The sequence below is a fragment of the Tachyglossus aculeatus genome, chromosome 22, assembly GCF_015852505.1.
Source record: "Tachyglossus aculeatus isolate mTacAcu1 chromosome 22, mTacAcu1.pri, whole genome shotgun sequence".
Lineage (NCBI taxonomy): Eukaryota > Metazoa > Chordata > Mammalia > Monotremata > Tachyglossidae > Tachyglossus > Tachyglossus aculeatus.
Genome location: NC_052087.1, coordinates 9,382,584 through 9,402,619, shown reverse-complemented (window position 1 = coordinate 9,402,619; position 20,036 = coordinate 9,382,584). Strand labels below are relative to the sequence as shown.

The window sequence follows — 20,036 nt, the reverse complement described above, 5'->3', positions numbered from 1 at the left end:
ATACAATGTTTGGAATACAGTAAGCGCTTAGCCAATACCGTTATAAAAAAAAATAATAAAAAACAAAGGATATAGAATTGAATGTTTTAAAGAATATTCAGGCCATGTTTCCCCACTCCTCAAGACCCTCCAGTGGGTGCCTATCCACCTCTGCCTCAAACAGAAATGCCTCACCATTGGCTTTAAAGCACTCAATCACCTTGCCCCCTCCTACATCACCTCGCTACTCTCTTACTACAACCCAGCCCGCACCCTTTGCTCCTCCAATGCCAACTCTACCTACTGTACCTTGATCTCATCTATCTTGCCACTGACCTCTCACCCACCTCCTGCCTCTGTCCTGGAATGCCCTCCAGCCTCATATCCGACAGACAAGTACTCTCTCCTGCTTCAAAGCCTTAATTGAAGGCACAACTCTTCCTTCCTTAAGCCCTTCCTTCCTTTTCCTCCACTCCCTTCTGCCTTACTCTGATTTGCTCCTTTTATTCATCCCCTCTCCCAGCTCCACAGCACTTATGTAGATATCTGTAGTTTTATTTGTTTATATTAATGTCTCTCTCCCCCTCTCATCTGTAAGCTCATTGTGGGCAGTGAATGTGCCTGTGATATTGTTACATTGTACTCTCCCAAAAGATTAGTACAGTGCTCTGCACACAGTAAGCCCTCAACAAATACAGTTGACTGACTGACTCCCATTCAGGAGAAAATTTACATCCCATTTTTACTCCATTAGAGTAAATTTTCTCCTGAATAAGGCAGTCCACAGAACAAGGAAGCAGCAACATCTGGTAGCTCAGAGCTCTGAAGTATCCGGTCCTCCATGAACTCGAATAAACCCAGTAATCCTAAATTTGTGGATTAATGTTGGTGGCTGAAGTACCATGTTGTAGGAGAAAAACACAAAGCTTCTTAGAAGAGACCCTTGATCTCCTGTGTGGTACTGACAGTATCATGGGTTTGGCTCACCAAAATCCAGAGAGCAGTTTCCTCTCAGGGAATGGATCAGGGTATTGGGCTCTTGGTTGAAGAGGCTGGCAGCAGGCCTGGGTGGGCCCTGGATACTTGCTCTACAGAGAGCTTTTGAGGCCACCCTCCTCTGCGTGAATCGTGAATGCAAATGCTCTCTTTGTTGCAATGCTTTGGTCTCTTCCATGTGGTGGATTTTACATCTGCAACTAATCAGGAGATCAGCAATAAAAGCTTGATGGAACTGAAGGAAAAAATGGGAAACCACTGTGAATCTGAGTGTGCTGTGTGTGAGAGTGTGTGTGAATGGGGAGGTGGGAGGAGGCTTTGTTGGGTGGGCTACCTCCTGGCGGGAACTGACAATGAAGGGAAATTCTCTGGAATTAGCAGAAATGTGACTTCAATTAATCCATCGATTGATGGTATTTATTGCACTCTTTCTGTGTGCAGAGCGCTGTATTGAGTGCTTGGGAGAATGTGATACAATAGAATCTATAGATTCTATTCAGTGCCCACATTTGAGCTTACAGTCTGGAGGGGGAGACAGACATTACTGTAAATAGTTAAATGACAGATATGCACTTAAGTGCTGAGGGTGGGGTGAATACTATTTTAGCCTAGTGGAAAAAGTAAGGGCTTTGGAGTCAGAGGTCCTGGGTTCTAATCCCTCATCCACCACATGCCTGCTGTGTGACTTTGGGCAAAGTACTTAACTTCTCAGTGCCACAGTTCCCTCATCTGTGAAATGGGGATCAAGATTGTGAGCCACCTGTGGGACAGGGACTGTGTCCAACCCGATAGGCTTGTACACACCCCAGCACTTGGTACAGTGCCCGGCACATAGTAAGAGCTTAACAAATGCTATAATTATTATTACCAAGTGCCCAAAGGGTACAGATTCAAGTGTATAGATTCATTCATTCATTCATTCATTCAATCGTATTTATTGAGTGCTTACTGTGTGCAGAGCACTGTACTAAGCGCTTGAGAAGTACAATTTGGCAGCATATAGAGATGGTCCCTACCCAACAGTGGGATGACACAGAAGGGAGAGGGAGTTTGGGAAATGAGGCTTTATTTTGAGGGCCTCCTGTAGGAGATAATAACAATAATAATAATAATAATAATAATAATAATAATAATAATAATAATAGCATTTATTAAGCGCTTACTATGTGCAAAGCACTGTTCTAAGTGCTGGGGAAGTTACAAGGTGATCAGGTTGTCCCACAGGGACCTCACAGTCTTAATGTCCATTTTACAGATGAGGTAACTGAGGCACAGAGAAGTGAAGTGACTTGCCCAAAGTCACACAGCTGACAATTGGAGGAGCCGGGATTTGAACCCATGACCTCTGACTCCAAAGCCCAGGCTCTTTTCACTGGGCCACGCTGCTTAATAAGCCTTTGAAGGTGGAGAGAGTGGTGTTCTGGTTTATATGGGTGGGAAGGGAGTTCTAGGCTAGAGGGAGGATGTGGGAAAGAGTTTGTCAGTGATGGAAAAGATTAGATTGGGGCACAGGATGAGCAAACTGGTACTAGAGGAGCCCTATTCTCCCTAATCTCAATGTGCTAATCTCCCTTATAATGACTTCATTGCAGATTGGGTCATTATGAAGTGTAACTAGGCCATCTTTCTCTCTTTCCCTCTTCATATACATGGAATTGAATGTTTTAAAAATGTTCAGGCCATGTTTCCCCACTCCTCATGCACTCCGGTGGTTGCCCATCCACTTCTGGATTAAACAGAAACTGCTTACCATCAGCTTTAAAGCATTCGATCACCTTGCCTCCTCCTACCTCTCTTTGCTACTTTCCTACTGCACAGCCTTGGTATAAGAAGAAAGCACCGCTGTGGTGAAACACATCTGTGAGTGTGGTGTGGCTAAAGGTAAGGGTGTCTCTTTTGCTGCCATGCTTCGTGTTTGCTGTCTTGTCTGGTGCTGTCTTGTTTTGTGCGTCCTGATCTCTCATTCCTCAAGAAGCTGTTGAGGGAAAATGCTGTGTCTTTACATACCTGAAACTGGCACCTGAGATAATTGTAATAATAATAATAATGATGATGGCATTTATTAAGTGCTTACTATGTACAAAGCACTGTTCTAAGCGCTGGGGAGGTTACAAGGTGATCAGGTTGTCCCACGTGAGGCTCACAGTATTAATCTCCATTTTACAGATGAGGTAACTGAGGCACAGAGAAGTTAAGTGACTTGCCCAAAGTCACACAGTTGACAATTGGTGGAGCCGGGATTTGAACCCATGACCTCTGACTCCAAAGCCAGTGCTCTTTCCACTGAGCCATGCTGCTTCTCCTAGAAGGCTGCACCCACAGGCTGTTCTTTCTGGGAATATTTCGAGAGTGGTAGAGATGGCAGCACCCCAGCCCTGTGAGGAAATTCCTCCTCTGGCTCAGGAAGAGTGATCAATCAATCAATGAATCAACAGTAGTGTGATCAATAGTAGGGGAAGCAGCGTAGCTCAGTGGAAAGAGCATGGGCTTGGGAGTCAGAGGTCATGGGTTCTAATCCCGGCTCTGCCGCTTTTCAGCTGTGTGACTTTGGGCAAGTCACTTTACTTCCCTGTGCCTCAGTTACCTCATCTGTAAAATGGAGATTAAAACTGTGAGCCCCACGTGGGACAACCCGATCACCCTATAGCCTCCCCAGCAGTTAGAACAGTGCCTTGCACATAGTAAGCATTTACTAAATGCTATCACTATACTTATTATTATTAGTATTTATTGAACCCTTACTGTGCGCAGAGAACTGTATTAAGAGCTTGGGAGAGTACAGTACAGTAGGTGAATTTAGGGAATTTGGTGCCCACCTCTTCCTAAGTGCAGACCACTGTACTAAGCACTTGGGAGAGTACAATGCAACAGAATTAGTGGACAATAAATCGTATTTATTGAGAATTTACTATGTGTAGAGCTCTGTACTAAGCACTTGGGAGAGTATAGTACAACAGAATTAGAAGAAAAGTTTCCTGCCCATAATGAATTTTCAGTATAGAGGGAAGACAGACATTAAATATGAAGAATGTAGATAATAATAATAAATAATAATAATGGTATTTGTTAAGCACTTACTATGTGCAAAGCACTGTTCTAAGAGCTGGGGGGATACAAGGTGATCAGGTTGTCCCACGTGGGGCTCACAGTCTTAATGCCCATTTTACAGATGAGGGAACTGAGGCACAGAGAAGTTAAGTGACTCGCCCAAAGTCACACAGTGGACAATTGGCAGAGCCGGGATTTGAACCCATGACCTCTGACTCCAAAGCCCATGCTCTTTCCACTGAGCCATGCTGCTCAGTGCAGATATGGTCTCTGCAGCAGGGCTGGGCTCGGAGACAGAGGATGTGGGTTCTAATCCCAGCTCCACCATTTGTCTGCTATATGACCTTAGACAAGCCACTTAACTTCTCTGTGCGTCAGTTACTTCAACTGTAAAATGGAGATTAAGACTGTGAGCCCTATGTGAGACAACCTGATTACCTTGTATTTACCCCAGCATTTAGAACAGGGATTAGCACACAGTAAGCACTTAACAAACACCTTAATAATAACTATTTTTGTTGGTTGGGTATTAAACCCAAGAGCATAGGGGGGATTGCAACTGTGTGGCATTTTTGGGCAACCCTGGGGTCGGAGGTCCCAGGAACTGAACTGCAGAGCATGCTCAAACCAACACACCCTAGCATCTACACTATTTGGCAACCATGGCCAGCACCAGGACCCAGGAGGCTTAGTGTGATGGTCTAAAAATTGGGGTGGGGGGTGTGTAGCTCACTCCCCTGCCCGGGTCAGGGGTACAGTGTGGGTGAGAATCTTCTTCAACTACAGAAGCCCCTGAGGAAGACTGGAAAAGGCATGAACTCAAGTCAGTGGAACTTGAATACCCTAGAGTATTTAATCTTTCTCTGCAAGTAAAATCTGGAAAACATACCCTAATCAATAAACAGCACGCTGGCTGTGGGACCCTGGACCTGAATTAAAATATTTTTAACGAGCAATGTCAAAGGACAAAACACTTGCAGGTAGAATTTTGCAGTAGAGGAAAAGGGAAAAGAAAAGGAAATGCTTCATTCCTCCCTTTTCAAAGATGATTAATCATTTATGTTTGCAAAGGGCTTCACTCTCACTTTATTGATGGCTTTGCCCCATTCAGGTGATTTACAAGAAAATCTGCACCTTTCCAGCTTCATTTTGACACTTAAGCAGAGCTAAAATTGCTTAGAACATCTGAAGCTGTAACGGCAACATTTTATTATATTTTTTCCAACATAGTAAAGGTTTAGAATCATCTGTCAGACTTTAAAACTCACATACATTGGAAATCACTGCAGGTTCTGATGCCAAAGTAATTAGACCTAGTTTTCAGTGCAAAGTGGATAGAGTGTTGGCCTGGGAGTTCAGGTTCTACTCTGAGCTTCACCACTTGTCTGCTGTGTTACCTTGGGCAAGTCACTTTATTCATTCATTCGTTCAATCGCATTTATTGAGCACTTACTGTGTGCAGAGCACTGTACTAAGCGCTTGGGAAGTACAAGTTGGCAACATATAGAGACGGTCTCTACCCAACAACTGACTTTACTTCTAGGTTCCTCAATTACCTCATCTGTAAAATGATGATGACTAGTATTCATTCCTCACTATCAGCCAGGACAAAACTTCCCTCCAGACTCACAGTCTCACAGTTCTGCCTAACAAAGTGACTCATTCATTCAATTGTATTTATTGAGCGCATACTGTGTGCAGAGCACTGTACTAAGCACTCGGGTAGTACAAATCATCAACATATAGAGACGGTCCCTACCCAACAACAGGCTCACAGTCTAGAAGGGGGAGACAGACAACAGAACAAAACAAGTAGACAGGAATCAATACCATCAGAATAAATAGAATTATAGCTATATACACATCACTAGTAAAATAAATAGAGGAATAAATATGTACAAATAAAATAAAGAGTAATAAATATGTACAAATATATACAAAGTGCTGTGGGGAAGGGGAAGGGGATAGTTACCTCAATTTGTGACTCTTTGGAACTTCCGTTGGAGTGGCTTTAGGCATGAAGAAACCCAAAACTTTAACCTGGTAAGCCTTATTTAGGGATCAGGAATCGGGTGGAAAAGACTAATTTCTCAGTCCATTCTTTTTTTTTAATGGGAGAGAATGTGGCATGAAGAGTTATGTCAGTTTCTGAAATCCCCCGTACTTTAAGCATTTGAGGATATTTTTGGCACGGAATCTGAGAGTAATTAATGGAGAGGAGGCTATACAAACAGACGCTGAAACTCTTCAAACAAGGGCCATTTCCCTACTCTCTTCCAGACGATTTGCTTTGAAGACTGATTTAAGGAGAAATGATTTAACATCTAATTACGATAACCAGGAATTTTTAGGGTAGGATATGCCCAAGGGAAATCTCTGGAGTTTGAGGTGAGCCCACACAACCACCAGAGGTCAGGAGCTACTCAGCTAAAAATGGCCTGGCTCTATCACCACTGCATGGATAGAAACGGCTTCCTTGGATGTGTTTTTCTCCAGCATCCTAGATGTGGATCGTCCCTGTAACGTATAACTGATCTTGTTGTGGTTCTTGTTGTCAAGACAGCTGATTCACTGTAGGGCAAACACGGTAATTTTAGCCAAGGGTTTCAGAATATTTGGTTTCCCCTGCTTCAAATTTGAATTAGGTGAAGAACGTTCCGTAAGAGCAAAATAATGCTGGAGCAAGCCACCGTGCCGCCTGACTGAATGCCATAGTGGAGAACTCTAATTAAGGTGCAGGGAGACTGAAAGGAAGCGTGCAGCAATCACTAGTGAGGCTGTTGTCAGTGGTGGATTGAGGACTTTCTCTAAAATTTCTGCTGGTTTTTGTCTTGCCACATCCTGCGGCCTAGTGGACAGAACTCGAGCCTGGGAGCCAGAAGGACCTGGGTTCTCATCCCAGCTCCATCACTTGTCTGGTGTGTGACCTTGGGCAAGTCATTTCACTTCTCTGTGCCTCAGTTACCTCATCCGTAGAACAGGGAATCAGACTGTGGGCCCCATGTGGGACATGGACTGTGTCCTCCCTGATTAGCTTGTATCTTCCCCAGTGCTTAGTACAGTGCCTGGAACATAATAAGCATTTAACAAATACCGTGAAAAGTGGGGGAGTGTTTCAAGGCACAGAGCACTGTAGCCCATTGGGAAGCTCAAAGAATAGGGGTCCGGGGGTGGGCTGCCAGGAGGTAGTGGTGACCCCAGATTTGCCACTGTCGAGTCAAAGAAGGTACTGATTAAAACCCTATGAAATCCCTTCTCTCTTATCCCTGCAGAAAGAGACAACTCAAAGCAGAATCTCAACCCGACCCAAATTCCAAACCAATCTGAATGTAATCAGGAGCTAAGCCAAAACTAAATAAAAACCCAGAGCAATTTACCAAATTATAAACCCACAAAATTATACAGTGTATCTTATGGGATCAAATAAAGTGCAGCAAATTCACTCTAAAATTCAGCACCCGCTCTAAGCTAAGGCACTTCTCCAATGCTCCACTACTCCTGATCAGTGAGAGGAGGAGAAGGAGAATGATTAGGGAGAAAACGTTTTGACCAGTTGAAAGAGCCTAGAGTGAAATGCAGTGGAGAAGCAGCATGGCTTAATGGAAAGATCACAAGCTTGGGAGTCAGAGGTCATAGGTTCTAATCCTGGTTCCTCCACTTACGAGCTGTGTGACTCTGGGCAAGTCACTTAACTTCTCTATGCCTCAATTACCTCATCTGTAAAATGGGGATTAAGACTGTGAGCCCCACGTGGGTCAAGCTGATTACCTTGTATCTATCCCAGTGCTTAGAACAGTGCTTGGCACATAGTAAGCGTTTAACAAATACCATTCTTCTTCTTATTATTCTTATTCTTATTATTAAATGCAGAGCTGATGGTGGTCTGATGGATTAGTGCAGTAGTGACTGCCAATTGGGGTTATATTCTTGGGAATTTGAGGCCGGTATTATCGAGATCAACCGCCTGCCTTACTGCCATTCACCAATAAATTATCCAGAGCTCCTATCGTAAACTCCCTCTCTAGACTGCAAGCTCTTTGTGGGCAGGGAATGTGTCTGTTATATTGTACTCTCCCAAACACTTACTGCAGTGCTCTGTACACAGTAAGCACTCAGTAAATACTATTGGCTGACTGAATGACTTACTGAATCTTGCCTCCAAAGGGTCACATCTACCTTAGCCCCAGAGGAATCAGGGAAGTCAGAGAGTCTTTGTTCTCTATGCCCACCCTCTCATATGTCAATCTTCAGGCACATGGACTAGTGCCTTTTTCCCAGCACCGAGTTCGATGATTGAGAATGGATGATAATGGTGATGGTGTAAATATAGTTGGAATGGTAGGAGGAGGCAGAAGAAGAGTTCTTTTCTGAATCAGGGTTTACTGTGTGCAGAGCACTGTACTAAACATTTGGGAGAGTACAATGTAACAGAGTTCATAGACACACTCCCTGCCCATAAGGCTAGAGGCAGTGACGGGCATTGACATAAATAAAGTATGGATATGTACGTGAATGCCAAGGGGCAAATGGTGGGGTGAATAAAGTGTGTGAATCCAAGTGCAAGGGTGATGCAGAAAGGAATGGGAGAAAAAGAAATGAGGAATTAGTTAGGGAAGGCATCTTGGAGGACATGTACTTTCAATAAGGCTTTGAAGGTGGGTAGAGAAATTGTCTGTTGGAAATGAAGGGGGTGGGAGTTCCAAGCCAGTGGCAGGATGTGGGCAAGGGATCGGCAGTGAGACGGATGAGATCAAGGTACAGTAAATAGGTTGGCATCTGAGGCGTGAAGTGACTGGGCTGGGTTGTAGGTAGGAAATCAGAATCTGAGAGGTAAGGTAGGAGGGGGCAAGGTGATTGAGTTCTTTGAAGCCAGTGATGAGTAGTTTCTTCTTGATGCTGGAGGTTCTAAACTGGGTGCAATATAGAATGTGCATTGTTTGTGGGAGGGGAGATGTTAGATGAATGGACCATCTCGGGGTGGTGAGGGGTTGTCACAAGAGTGGGAACGGGATAGGGTTGTGAATGATTCCAGGACCCAAAACCATCACCCAAGTTTTTTTGGGAACAGATCTCAAATTAAAAAGCAGGATTTTATCCATACTCAAGTACATCCCAGTTCTACATACGATAGATAATGTTTACTGAGTTTTAGGGAAGCCTCTTTGCAACTAACATCTTTCCTAATGACTGGGAAGAGGAATAAATAGCATGGTGATTATATTTCCAGATGGTGCTAAATATGGAGGAGGTGAGAACAGCAAAGAGGAGAGAGGGACAACCAAAGGGAGCTAAAGATAGCTCCAGATGAAACAAAGAAATATTTCAAACTTGCACAACAGAGATAAAGCCAGTGGGTAGAGACATTTTCTAGTGGTACATGTCCAAGAAGAGGCATTTATCTCCTGGTTTATCCATCCGTAAGATTAATCAGTCAGTCATATTTATTGAGTGCTTATTGTGTGCATAGCACTGTACTAAGTGCTTGGGAGAGCATGATACAACGGACTTGGTTGAGACACATTCCCTACCCACAATGAGCTCACACTAGAGAAGGGGAGACAGACATTAATATAAATGCATAAATGATGGATATGTCCATAGGTGCTGTGGGTTTGAGGGAGGGGTGAATAAAGGGAGAAAATATAAGTGTGAGAGTGACACAGAAGGGAATGGAAGAGGAAATGAAGGCTTAGTCAGGGAAGGCCTCTCAGAGGAGATGTGCCTTCAATAAGGCTGTAAAAGTGGGGAGACTCGTCTGTCAAATTTGAGGAGGGAGGGCATTCCAGGCCAGAGGCAGGAGGCAGGTGAGGGGTTGGCAGTAAGATAGGCAAAATCGAGGCACAGTGAGAAGGTTAGCATTAGAGAAGCAAAGTCTGTGGGCTGGTTTGTAGTAGGAGAGAAGCAGGGTGAGGCAGGAGGGGGCAAGGTGATGGAGTGCTTTAAAGCCAATGGTAAGGACGGTTGTACTGTACTCTCCCAGATGCTTAATATGGTTCTCTGCACTCAGTAAATGCTCAATAAATAGCATTGGTTGATTGTCTGGACAAAGATAAATTAAAATGGAGGGAACAGTGGACACACAGTATTTTGCTCATCAGGAGCAGGGATCTGAGAGGCTGTTTCCCCAGGATCAGCCCTGCTGCATGGGGAAATACACTTTTCTCTTTGATTTTCTCAGTAGTTTGTTCAATTAATCTTTGGTATTTAGTGAGTACTTACTGTGTGCAAAGCACTGTACTAAGTTCTTGGGAGAGTACTATTAAATAGAGTTGGTAGTCATGATCCCTGGCCTCAAAAAGCTTACAGTCTAGAGTTTCCTAGATGGTGTTGGCTGGATGATTTAACAAGGAACAGATTGATTTCTAAGGGTGAATAAATACCTACTGATCTGAATTTAGGTGCTTTGAGAAAGGCATTATCTCTCTTAGGGAACAAGTTTGCTCCATGCCCTTTTATTTTCTATTTCCCTTGAGTATACTGACCCAGGGTGTTTGACAAGAAATGTAGAATTCCCCCTGTTGTCAACCCATAGACCTTTATTAATCTGCTTACAGGGTGATAAACCAGGAGATATACATCCCTTCCCGGGAATTTCACTTCCTGAGTGATTCCTTGACTTTGGATACTTTGGTATGGCCTAACCCTGTATCTGACTTGGTAGTAGAATTTCCTTGGCCACGCTTGAGCCCATAATGCAAAATCCAGCCACTGTGATGTGTTTGGTGGTGAGACCAAGGTCTAATGCAGAGACTAGGGAAATGGGAGTAAGGAGATAGGGGTTCTCATCTCTAAGCTCTCTGTGAGCAGGGGATGTGTCTGTTGACTGTTGTATTGTGCTCTCCCACCCACTTAGTACAGTGCTCTGCACACAGTAAATGCTCAATAAATATGATTGAATGAATGAATGAGCTCATCCAGTAGCCTGCTGGGTGACCTCAGGCAAGTCATTTAACCTCTCTGGACTTCAGGTTCCTCATCTGTAAAATGGGGAACCCTCCTATACCTCCCATGGATGTTGCGGGGTGTGAAAGAGATAAATGATTTTAGAGCTACTGTAAAAATTTGGAACTATTATTATTCTAAGGTAAACATGAAGAAAAGGCCATACATATATCAGGACTTGTCTGCAAGCAAGTTCCAGGAATGAAAGACAGGCATAAGAAAATCTTTACACAAAATTTAAACTGATTGCTCCTGTTGAGTGGCTTCCTTTTGTCCTCAGAGAAGCACTCTTTCTAAATATATTATGCTGATCATTAGTTTGGAGAAGTCAGGCAGAAAGGAACCAAGTTATAATTCAGAAACTGCCCCAAAGACCAGTAAACAGAGATTTTACCAGTTGAAAAGAATAAGAAGCAGAGTGGCCTAGTGGATAGAGCATAGGCCTAGGAATTAGAAGACCTGGGTTCCAATCCCAGCTCCAGCACTTGCCTGCTGTGTGGCCCAGGCAAGTCACTTAACCTCTCTGTGTCTCAATTCCCTCACCTTATAAAACATTCTCCATAAAAGGTTCTCCTCACTTGTTTCTGATACCAACTCTTTTTGAGAGTGTATCATTAGCCAAGTAGGTGGCTTGCATTGAGAATGTCAAAATTCCTTGTTTTGCCTGGGATTTGATACAGCAGTTAGGGTAATCATGAAAATGTTCCAATCAGCGTAAAATCCAGAAGACGAGAGAGGAAGGTCGGTGTCGACCTGGCGGCCAGCCTGAGGAATCAGTCAGACTTTAAACCCCAGTGATGTGACAGAGGATTTTCTCGGGCTCTGGAATGAAATATAATCACCAAAACCCTGGTGATGGCAGCCGGCCCCTCAGATCTCCAGTGATGCAGAAAATCAGCCACAAAGAACTTCCTTGCAGAATCTTGGCCTGAGGAGGAGTGGAATTGGCAGCTAGGATTGAGTGAGCTCAGGGAGGGAGCTACTTTGAGACACTGGGATTAGGTTTAAGATGAAAATGGTTTAGGAAGAGCCAAGGAATGGGGACTGGGGTGCTGATGATCAGCAATTTCCAAATGGTTCTGAGCCTTGGATAAGCCAAGATCTCTGAGGATTGGCCTCTCCATGGGGATGTAAAGAAGCAGCATGGCTTAGTGGAAGGAGAACAGGCTTGGGAGTCAGAGGTCATGGGTTCTAATCCCAGCTCTGCCACTTGTCAGATGTGTGACTTCGGGCAAGTCACTTCACTTCTCTGTACCTCAGTTACCTCATCTGTAAAATGGGGACTTAGACTGAGAGCCCCACGTGGGACAACCTCATTGCCTTGTAACTAGAGGAGCAGCATGGCTTAGAGGAAAGAGCCCGGGCTTGGGAGTCATGGATCATAATAATAATAATAATAATGTAATTTATTAAGCACTTACTATGTGAAAAGCACTGCTCTAAGCTCTGGGGAGGTTACAAGGTAATCAGGTTGTCCCCCATGGAGCTCGGAGTCTTAATCTCCATTTTACAGATGAGGGAACTGAGGCCAAGAGGAGTTAAGTGATTTGCCCAAAGTCACACAGCTGACAATTGGTGGAGCCGAGATTTGAACCCATGACCTCTGACTCCAAAGCCCAGGCTCTTTCCACTGAGCCACGCTGCTTCTCCTTGGATCATGGGTTTGAAACCTTGGATAATGGGTTTGAATCCGGACTCTGCCACTTGTCAACTGTGTGACTTTGGGCAAGTCACTTCACTTCTCTTTGCCTCAATTACTTCATCTGTAAAATGGGGACTAAGACTGTGAGCCCCATGTGGGACAACCTGATTACCTTGTATCTACCCCTGCGCTTAGAACAGTGCTTGACACATAGTAAGCATTTAACAAATACAATCATCATCACCATCAACGTGGTGCCTCCTTTCCCTTCTCTACCACATAGCAATGATGTTCTAGGCTGAACCAGATAATGCTCCTCCAAAGGAATAACGATACTAATTATTATAGTAATTGTTAAGCCCTTATTATGTGTCAAACACCCTCCTAAGCGCTTGGGTAAATACAGGATAATAATAATAATAATGATGGTATTTGTTAAGCACTCACTATGTTCCAGGCACTATACCAAACACTGGGGTGGATACAAGCAAATTGGGTTGGATACAGTCCCTGACCCATGTGGGGCTCACGGTCTCAATCCCCATTTTACAGATGAGGTAACTGAGGCCCAGAGAAATGAAGTGACTTGCCCTAGTTCACACAGCAGACAAGCTGCAGAGCCGGGATTGTTGGACACAATCTCTATCCCACATGGAGCTCAATATTTTAGTAGGAGGGAATAGGATTTAGTCCCTATTTTACATATGAGGAATCTAAGGTAAAGAGAAGTGAAGTGACTTGCTCAAGGTCACATAACAGACCAATGAGGAGCTGAGATTAGAGGTCCTCTGACCCCCACAGCCCGTGCTCTTTCCACTAGGCCATGCTCCTTCTAATCCTGAGGAAGATTTGGGATTAGGTATCAGTCAACCCTGACAGTAGGAGAGCATGGCTACATGACCTTATTCAGGAATACAGGAGGCAAGAATTCAGGAGAACTTCCTCATTGGTTTATCAGTTTCCGAGGTGGCTACCAAGGGCTCAGACTAGACTCGTATTAGTTTCGACAGGATGGGAGATGCTTGTTCAGTCTTTAGAAGCCCTCCCACATTCCCCAGGAGTTTTCCCTTTCAGTTACCCCCTTCTGTTATTTACACACCCTGGACACAGTCCATGCCTTTGTTTTTCTCCTGTAGAAAGTTCATGTCCATTTCCTTTCTGTTCTGTCTGCTTACACTAAGGGCTTGAAAGAGCTCCTCTTCCTTTGAATTCATGACCCAGGGTGAGAAGTCGGGACCACTGAAAGTGGCAATGGTGTATACATGGAGTGTAAGTTCTTGGGAGATAATTAGCCCTTTCAGGCCTTTCTCCTCTGCTCCTGGTCAGTCGATTGTATTTATTTAGCACTTACTGTGTACAGAGCCCTGTCCTGGGAGAGTAAGAGACAGCAATAAACAGACACATTCTTTGGAAAGTAGTTTGGCTTGATAAAGCCAAATGGACAGTCCTGGGACCACCTTGCAAGCTGGCTCCAACCTGCTAGGGAAGTCCTGCCAATAGAAAAGCAGTGTTATCTAGTGGGTAGAGCACAGACCTGAGACTAAGAGGACCGGCATTCCAATCCTGGCTCCACAAATTATCTGCTATGTGACCTTGGGCAGGTCACTTCACTTCTCAGTGCTTGTTACCTCATCTGCAAAATGATACTTAAGACCTGAGCCCCAAATGGGACAGGGATACTGTCCAACCTGATCCTACTCAATTCTTCCCCATCTCTTAGTACAGTGCATGACACACAGTAAGTGCTTAACAAATACCACTGAAAAAAATATCTCCCTAGACTTCCTAGAAGCAGCAGAGTTCAGTGGAAAGAGCACGGGGCTGGGAGTCAGGGGAGCTGAACTCTAATCTGCCACTTACCTGTTATTTGTCCTTGGGAAAGTCACTTTGCTTCTCTGGACCTCAGTTCCCTTCTCTGTAAAATGAGGATTTAATTCCTGTTCTTCCTTTTCCTTAGACTGTGAACCCCAAGATGGACCTGATTATTTTGGGTCCATCACAAAGTTTAATACAGTGCTTGGCACATAGTAAGTGCTTAACAAATATCATATATATTATTAGCATTATTATTGTAATTATTATAATTATTCTTTCCAGGAGACGGCACTGTGCAGACTAACCTTATTCAAATCTACCTCAGACTGGGAGAAGATGAGTAGGTGTGAAGGTGAAATTTGCCGACGATCAAACCAGGGACACAATTATGGAGGATAAGTCACTGTCCTTCACTTGCCTGTCCCAGAAACCCCCACTGTTAAAAAGAGTCAGGAGAACCATCCAGCGGAGAATCCTGCAGGGGAGTTTCCAGACCCAGTTACCTTCTCTCTTTAGAGATACTACCCTGCTCCTTTCACCTGACAACAGAGGCCCTCTCAAAACTGAGGTACAGAGAAGTGAAGTGATTTTCTCAAGGTCAAACTGCAGGTAAGTGGCAAAACTGGGATTAAAACCCAGTTTCCCTGACTCCCAGCCCCATGTTCTCTCTGTTAGAACATGCTGCTTCTCTTCAATTGAGGCATTCCCAGGTGATCTTGGGAAGTGTAAGATGATTTTTATTTTCAGTGGCATTACTGATTGACCCACAAGGATCCTGGTCAATTCTTGGTGGTCCAGAAATGTGTGGGCAGCTCTGGACCTCCCTGGGCTGCTCTTGGTAGCTCAAGGAAGCTCCTTTACTTATTATTCCATCCATCAGTTTCCTTACAGGCTCCAAATGTGGTAGAACAAAGCAAAGAAACTGCCATTCCTCAAGCCACCTCTGTCCCAAAAGCTATCGTTCATTTCTCCTGAGATTTCTGGGTAACTGTGTTGGAGCCAGTCTGCGCCCAAGGGAAAGATAGATGGGATCAGTCCATCTCAGAGGGGCAGCGTGGCTTAGTGGAAAGAGCACAGGTCTGGGAGTCAGAGGACCTGGGTTCTAATTCTGGCTCTGCCACTTGCTTGCTGCATGACCTTGGGCAAGTCACTTAACTTCCCTGGGCCTCAGTCCCTGCTCATTTATAAAACGAGGAGTAAATACCAGTTCTCCCCTTAAGACTATGAAGGACAAGTAGGACGGGGACCCTATCCATTCATTCATTCATTCAATTGTATTTATTGAGCGCTTACTGTGTGCAGAGCACTGTACTAAGCGCTTGGGAAGTACAAGTTGGCAACATATAGCGACGGTCCCTACCCAACAGCGGGCTCACAGTCTAGAAGGGGGAGACAGACAACAAAACAAAACATATTAACAAAATAAAATAAATAGAATAGTAAATATGTACAAGTAAAATAGAGTAATAAATATGTACAAACATATATACATATACAGAGGTATAATTAATAATGCAATTCCATAATTACTGGCAAACCCTATGTTAAGGAAAACTGGCTTTATAATCAATCAGCAGTATTTATTGAGGGCTTACTGTGGAAAGTGCACTGTACTAAGCACTCGAGAGAGTACAACAGAGTCAGTAGACACATTCTCTGTCCAAAAGGAGCTTCCAGTCTATTCCAAATGCTTTGACTGATTATAAAAATTATAATAATAATGGCGATGGTACTTGTTAAGCATTTACAAGGTGCCAAGCACTGTTCTAAGCCCTGGAATAGATACAAGCTAAGTATCCGATCTGATAATCTTGTTTCTGCCCCTTCCCTAGTATACTGCTGGTCACATAGAAGGCATTTAAGAACACCATGATCATTATTCAAACACATATGTGCTCCAACCCCATTGTGCAGTTGAACACCTATAAATGTTCTGACATGATGAGTTTTCTCACAGATTCTGCCACCAAAAAGGTCCTGAATGGGGTTGAGAGGAGGGAATCCCCTGAGTGCATGAGAAAACAGCATGGCGTAGTGGATAAACCATGGACTTGGGAGTCAGGAGGTCATGGGTTCTAATTTCGCTCCAACACTTGTCTGCTCTGTGACTTTTGGCAAGTCACTTCACTTCTCTGGATCTCAGTTACCTCATCCATAAAAGGGGGATTGAGACTGTGAGCCCCATGTGGGACAGGGACCGTGTCCAACATGATTTGCTTGTATACACCCCAGTGGTTAGTACAGTGCCTGAAACATAGTAAGCAACACTTAATCAAAATTCATTATTATCATTATTATTATTATGAGAGAACAGCAAACCCATCAACCCTGCGGAATTCCTGGTTGGGTGGTGCGGGGTGGTGGTGGGGGCGGTCTCTCAGATAAGAAAGAATCCAAGAATAGATGTGGTGGCCCATCAAACTCGGGGAGTATAGAAGTCCTTTGTAGGGTAGGACAACTTCTTGAGACTCATGTTTATTTAAGATAACATAAAATAAAACGCATATAGCTGAAGACTGTGACCTTGTTGTGGGCAAGGAATGTTTCTACCAACTCTGTTATGTTGTACTCTCCCAAGCACTTAGTATAGTCTGACAGACAATCCCTCTCCATCCCTTCAAAGCCTTACTAAAGGCACATCTCCAAGATGCATTCTCCAAGAGGCGTTCTCTGACTAAGCTCTCATTTCCCCTTCTTCCATTCCCTTTTGCGTCACCCTGACTCACTCCTTTTATTCATCCCCATTCCAGGCCCACAGCACGTATGTCCATATCTGTAATTTATTCATTTCTATTAATGTTTGTCTCCCCTTCTAGAGTTTAAGCTCGTTGTGGGCAGGCAATGTGACTGCTATTCATTCATTCAATCGTATTTATTGAGCTCTTACTGTGTGCAGAGCACTGTACTAAGCGCTTGGGAAGTACAAGTCGGCAACAGTTAGATTGTACTCATCCAAGTGCTTAGTACAGTGCTCTGCACACAGTAAGCCCTCCATAAATACGATTGACTGACTGACTGATTGACCCGGCAGCAGAAGAAGGGGGATGGATGATGCCCAGCAACTGACCACAAGACCTGAGCATCCTCCAGTGGTCCTAGCAGCTCCCCATGGGCCCTAGCTTCCACCCCCACCGGTCGTTACCTCATAACTGACTCCGCTGTCAGTACCAGCGTCCCACGGGATCAGGTCCTGGACTACCTTCTGGACCCAGCCGCACTCCTTGGTGCAGAGGTCTTCCGCCGACAAGCCCACGTTCCAGTCCGGGCTCGGGCCGAGCATCGTCAGGAAGGACATCAGGTGCCGAGTCCTGTCCACGGAAAATTCTGCCGATGGGGCCGCTCGCCTGGAAACCAAAAACAAAGAGACCGTGAGCTCCTCCATTGGTGGGGCTTGCTCTTGGAGTGGGAATCTCAGTGGCTTTGGAGAGGAGTGGAGTGGGAAGGGCTAAGTAGAGTATATTACTTTCTGTAGGTAATAATAATAATAATAATGGCATTTATTAAGCGCTTACTATGTGCAAAGCACTGTTCTAAGCACTTGGATGAGTACAATCTAACTGTTGCCGACTTGTACTTCCCAAGCGCTTAGTACAGTTCTCTGCACACAGTAAGCGCTCAATAAATATGTGAATATTGAATAAATATTGTGGCCAGTCACATTGCCTGCCCACAACGAGCTTAAGCTCTAGAAGGGGAGACAGACATTACAAGGTGATCAGGTTGTCCCATGTGGGGCTCACAGTTGTCATCCCCATTTTACAGATGAGGTAACTGAGGCTCTGAGAAGTTAAGTGACTTGCCCAAGGTCACACAGCAGACATGTGGCGGAGCCGGGATTCGAACCCATGACCTCTGACTCCAAAGCCCAGGCTCTTTCCACTTAGCCACGCTGCTTCTCTCAGCGTTCTCAGGTGTTCAACATATACCACTACTACTTCTTGTTGGACATCAAGAAGCAGTTTGGTCTAGTGGATAGAACACAGACCTGAGAGTCAGAAGGACTTGGGTTCTAATCCCGGCTCAGCCACTTGTCTGCTCTGTGACCTTGGGCAAGTCACTTCATCTGTCTGGGCCTCAGTTACCTCATCTATAAAATGGGTATTAAGACTGTGTGCCCCATGTGGGCCATGGACTGTGACCAATCTAATTAGCTTGTATCTACCCCAGCACTTAGAACAGTGGTTGACACATAATAAGCCCTAGACATATACCATTATTATTCTTATTAATTATAATCACATCAGATTCCTTATCTGCAAATTGGGCTAAGATGTCAGCCCCATATGAAATAGGGACTGTGTCTAACCCATTTATCTTGCATCTATTCCAGGGCTTATACACATAATAGGCCCTTAACTGATAGAGTAATTATTAAATACATGCCATCATCATTATCATTTTGACAGAAGCAATTTGGGAATGGCCATTTTCACCGGAGGCCTGGTCCTCTTTAAGGTTCTGTTAGATGAGACAATATTCATTATGCAAACCAAGCTGTTTCAAACGAGTCAGATGTTCTTCTGATTTTACCCAAAAGAGCCCTGAGCTTGGCTTGTCTACGGTAGGTTCTTGCTGCTAGGAAAGAATTTTCCTGTAGTGTTTCTTCCAATTATATCCACTTTTTTTATGAGAAAAAGGGTAGGAATGAGATGACTGTTCACCTCTGAATTGATTTCCCCAGGAAACAACTCCCCCTTGTAAAAGAAGGCAAAATTTCCACTATTATTATCATTATCATGCTATCATTTATAATTTTCTATACAGTTATATACTATTTAAGTATTAATATTAGAGAAGTAGCATGACCTAGTGGGAGTCAAAAGGACCTGGGTTCTAATCCTGGCTCCACCCCTTGTCTGCTGTATGACCTTAGGTAAGCCACTTCACTTCTCTATGCCTCAGTTACCTCATCTGTTAAATGGGGATTCAGACTGTGAGCCCCATGTGGAACAGGGACTGTGTCCAACGCGATTTGCTTGTTTCCACCCCAGAACTTAGTATAGTGCCTGGCACACAGTAAGCGCTTATCAAATACCATAATTACCCAGTCACTCAACGCTTATATACCTATACATCTATTTATTCCACTATTCATTTATCCATTTTTCTATTCTGCTGCTATGATCAGTTAAATCTCTCTTTTTTCTCCTAGTTTTAAGTAATAACTGTGGTATTTGCAAAGTGCTTACAATGTGCCAAACATTATTCAAAGTGCTGGGACAGATACAATCTGGTCAGACACAGACCCTGTCCCACAAAGACTCACAATCTAAATTGGAAGGAGAACAGGTATTGCTTATGTCTGTCTCTCTCCCTGGTTAGACTGTATATACTGTGAAGGCATTGTCTTGTATTTCTTTTTAATTTTTTATGACATTTGTTAAGCACTTACTATATGCCAGGCATTATTCTAGGCACTGGGGTAGATACAAGGTAATCGGTTTCGACACAGCCCAGGTCTCGCCTGGGGCTCACAGCCTCGATACCCACTTTACAGTTGAGATAACTGAGATACAGAAAAGAGAAGTGACTTTCCCAAGGTCATACAGGAGATAGGTTTCAGAGCCGGGATAAAAACCCAGGTCCTTCTGACTTCCAGCTCTAAGCTCTATTC

At 44.1% G+C, this 20,036-nt stretch overlaps 1 protein-coding gene across 1 annotated transcript in view; it reads right to left on the bottom strand.

Annotated features, from left to right (window-relative positions):
- Positions 1 to 20,036, bottom strand: part of SPON1 (spondin 1) — a 373,683-nt gene that overhangs the window by 20,429 nt on the left and 333,218 nt on the right. Inside the window, exon 8 of the mRNA XM_038765001.1 lies at positions 17,565 to 17,766. Within this exon, the coding sequence (XP_038620929.1) occupies positions 17,565 to 17,766 (202 nt within the window). The remainder of the gene's footprint in view (positions 1 to 17,564; positions 17,767 to 20,036) is intronic.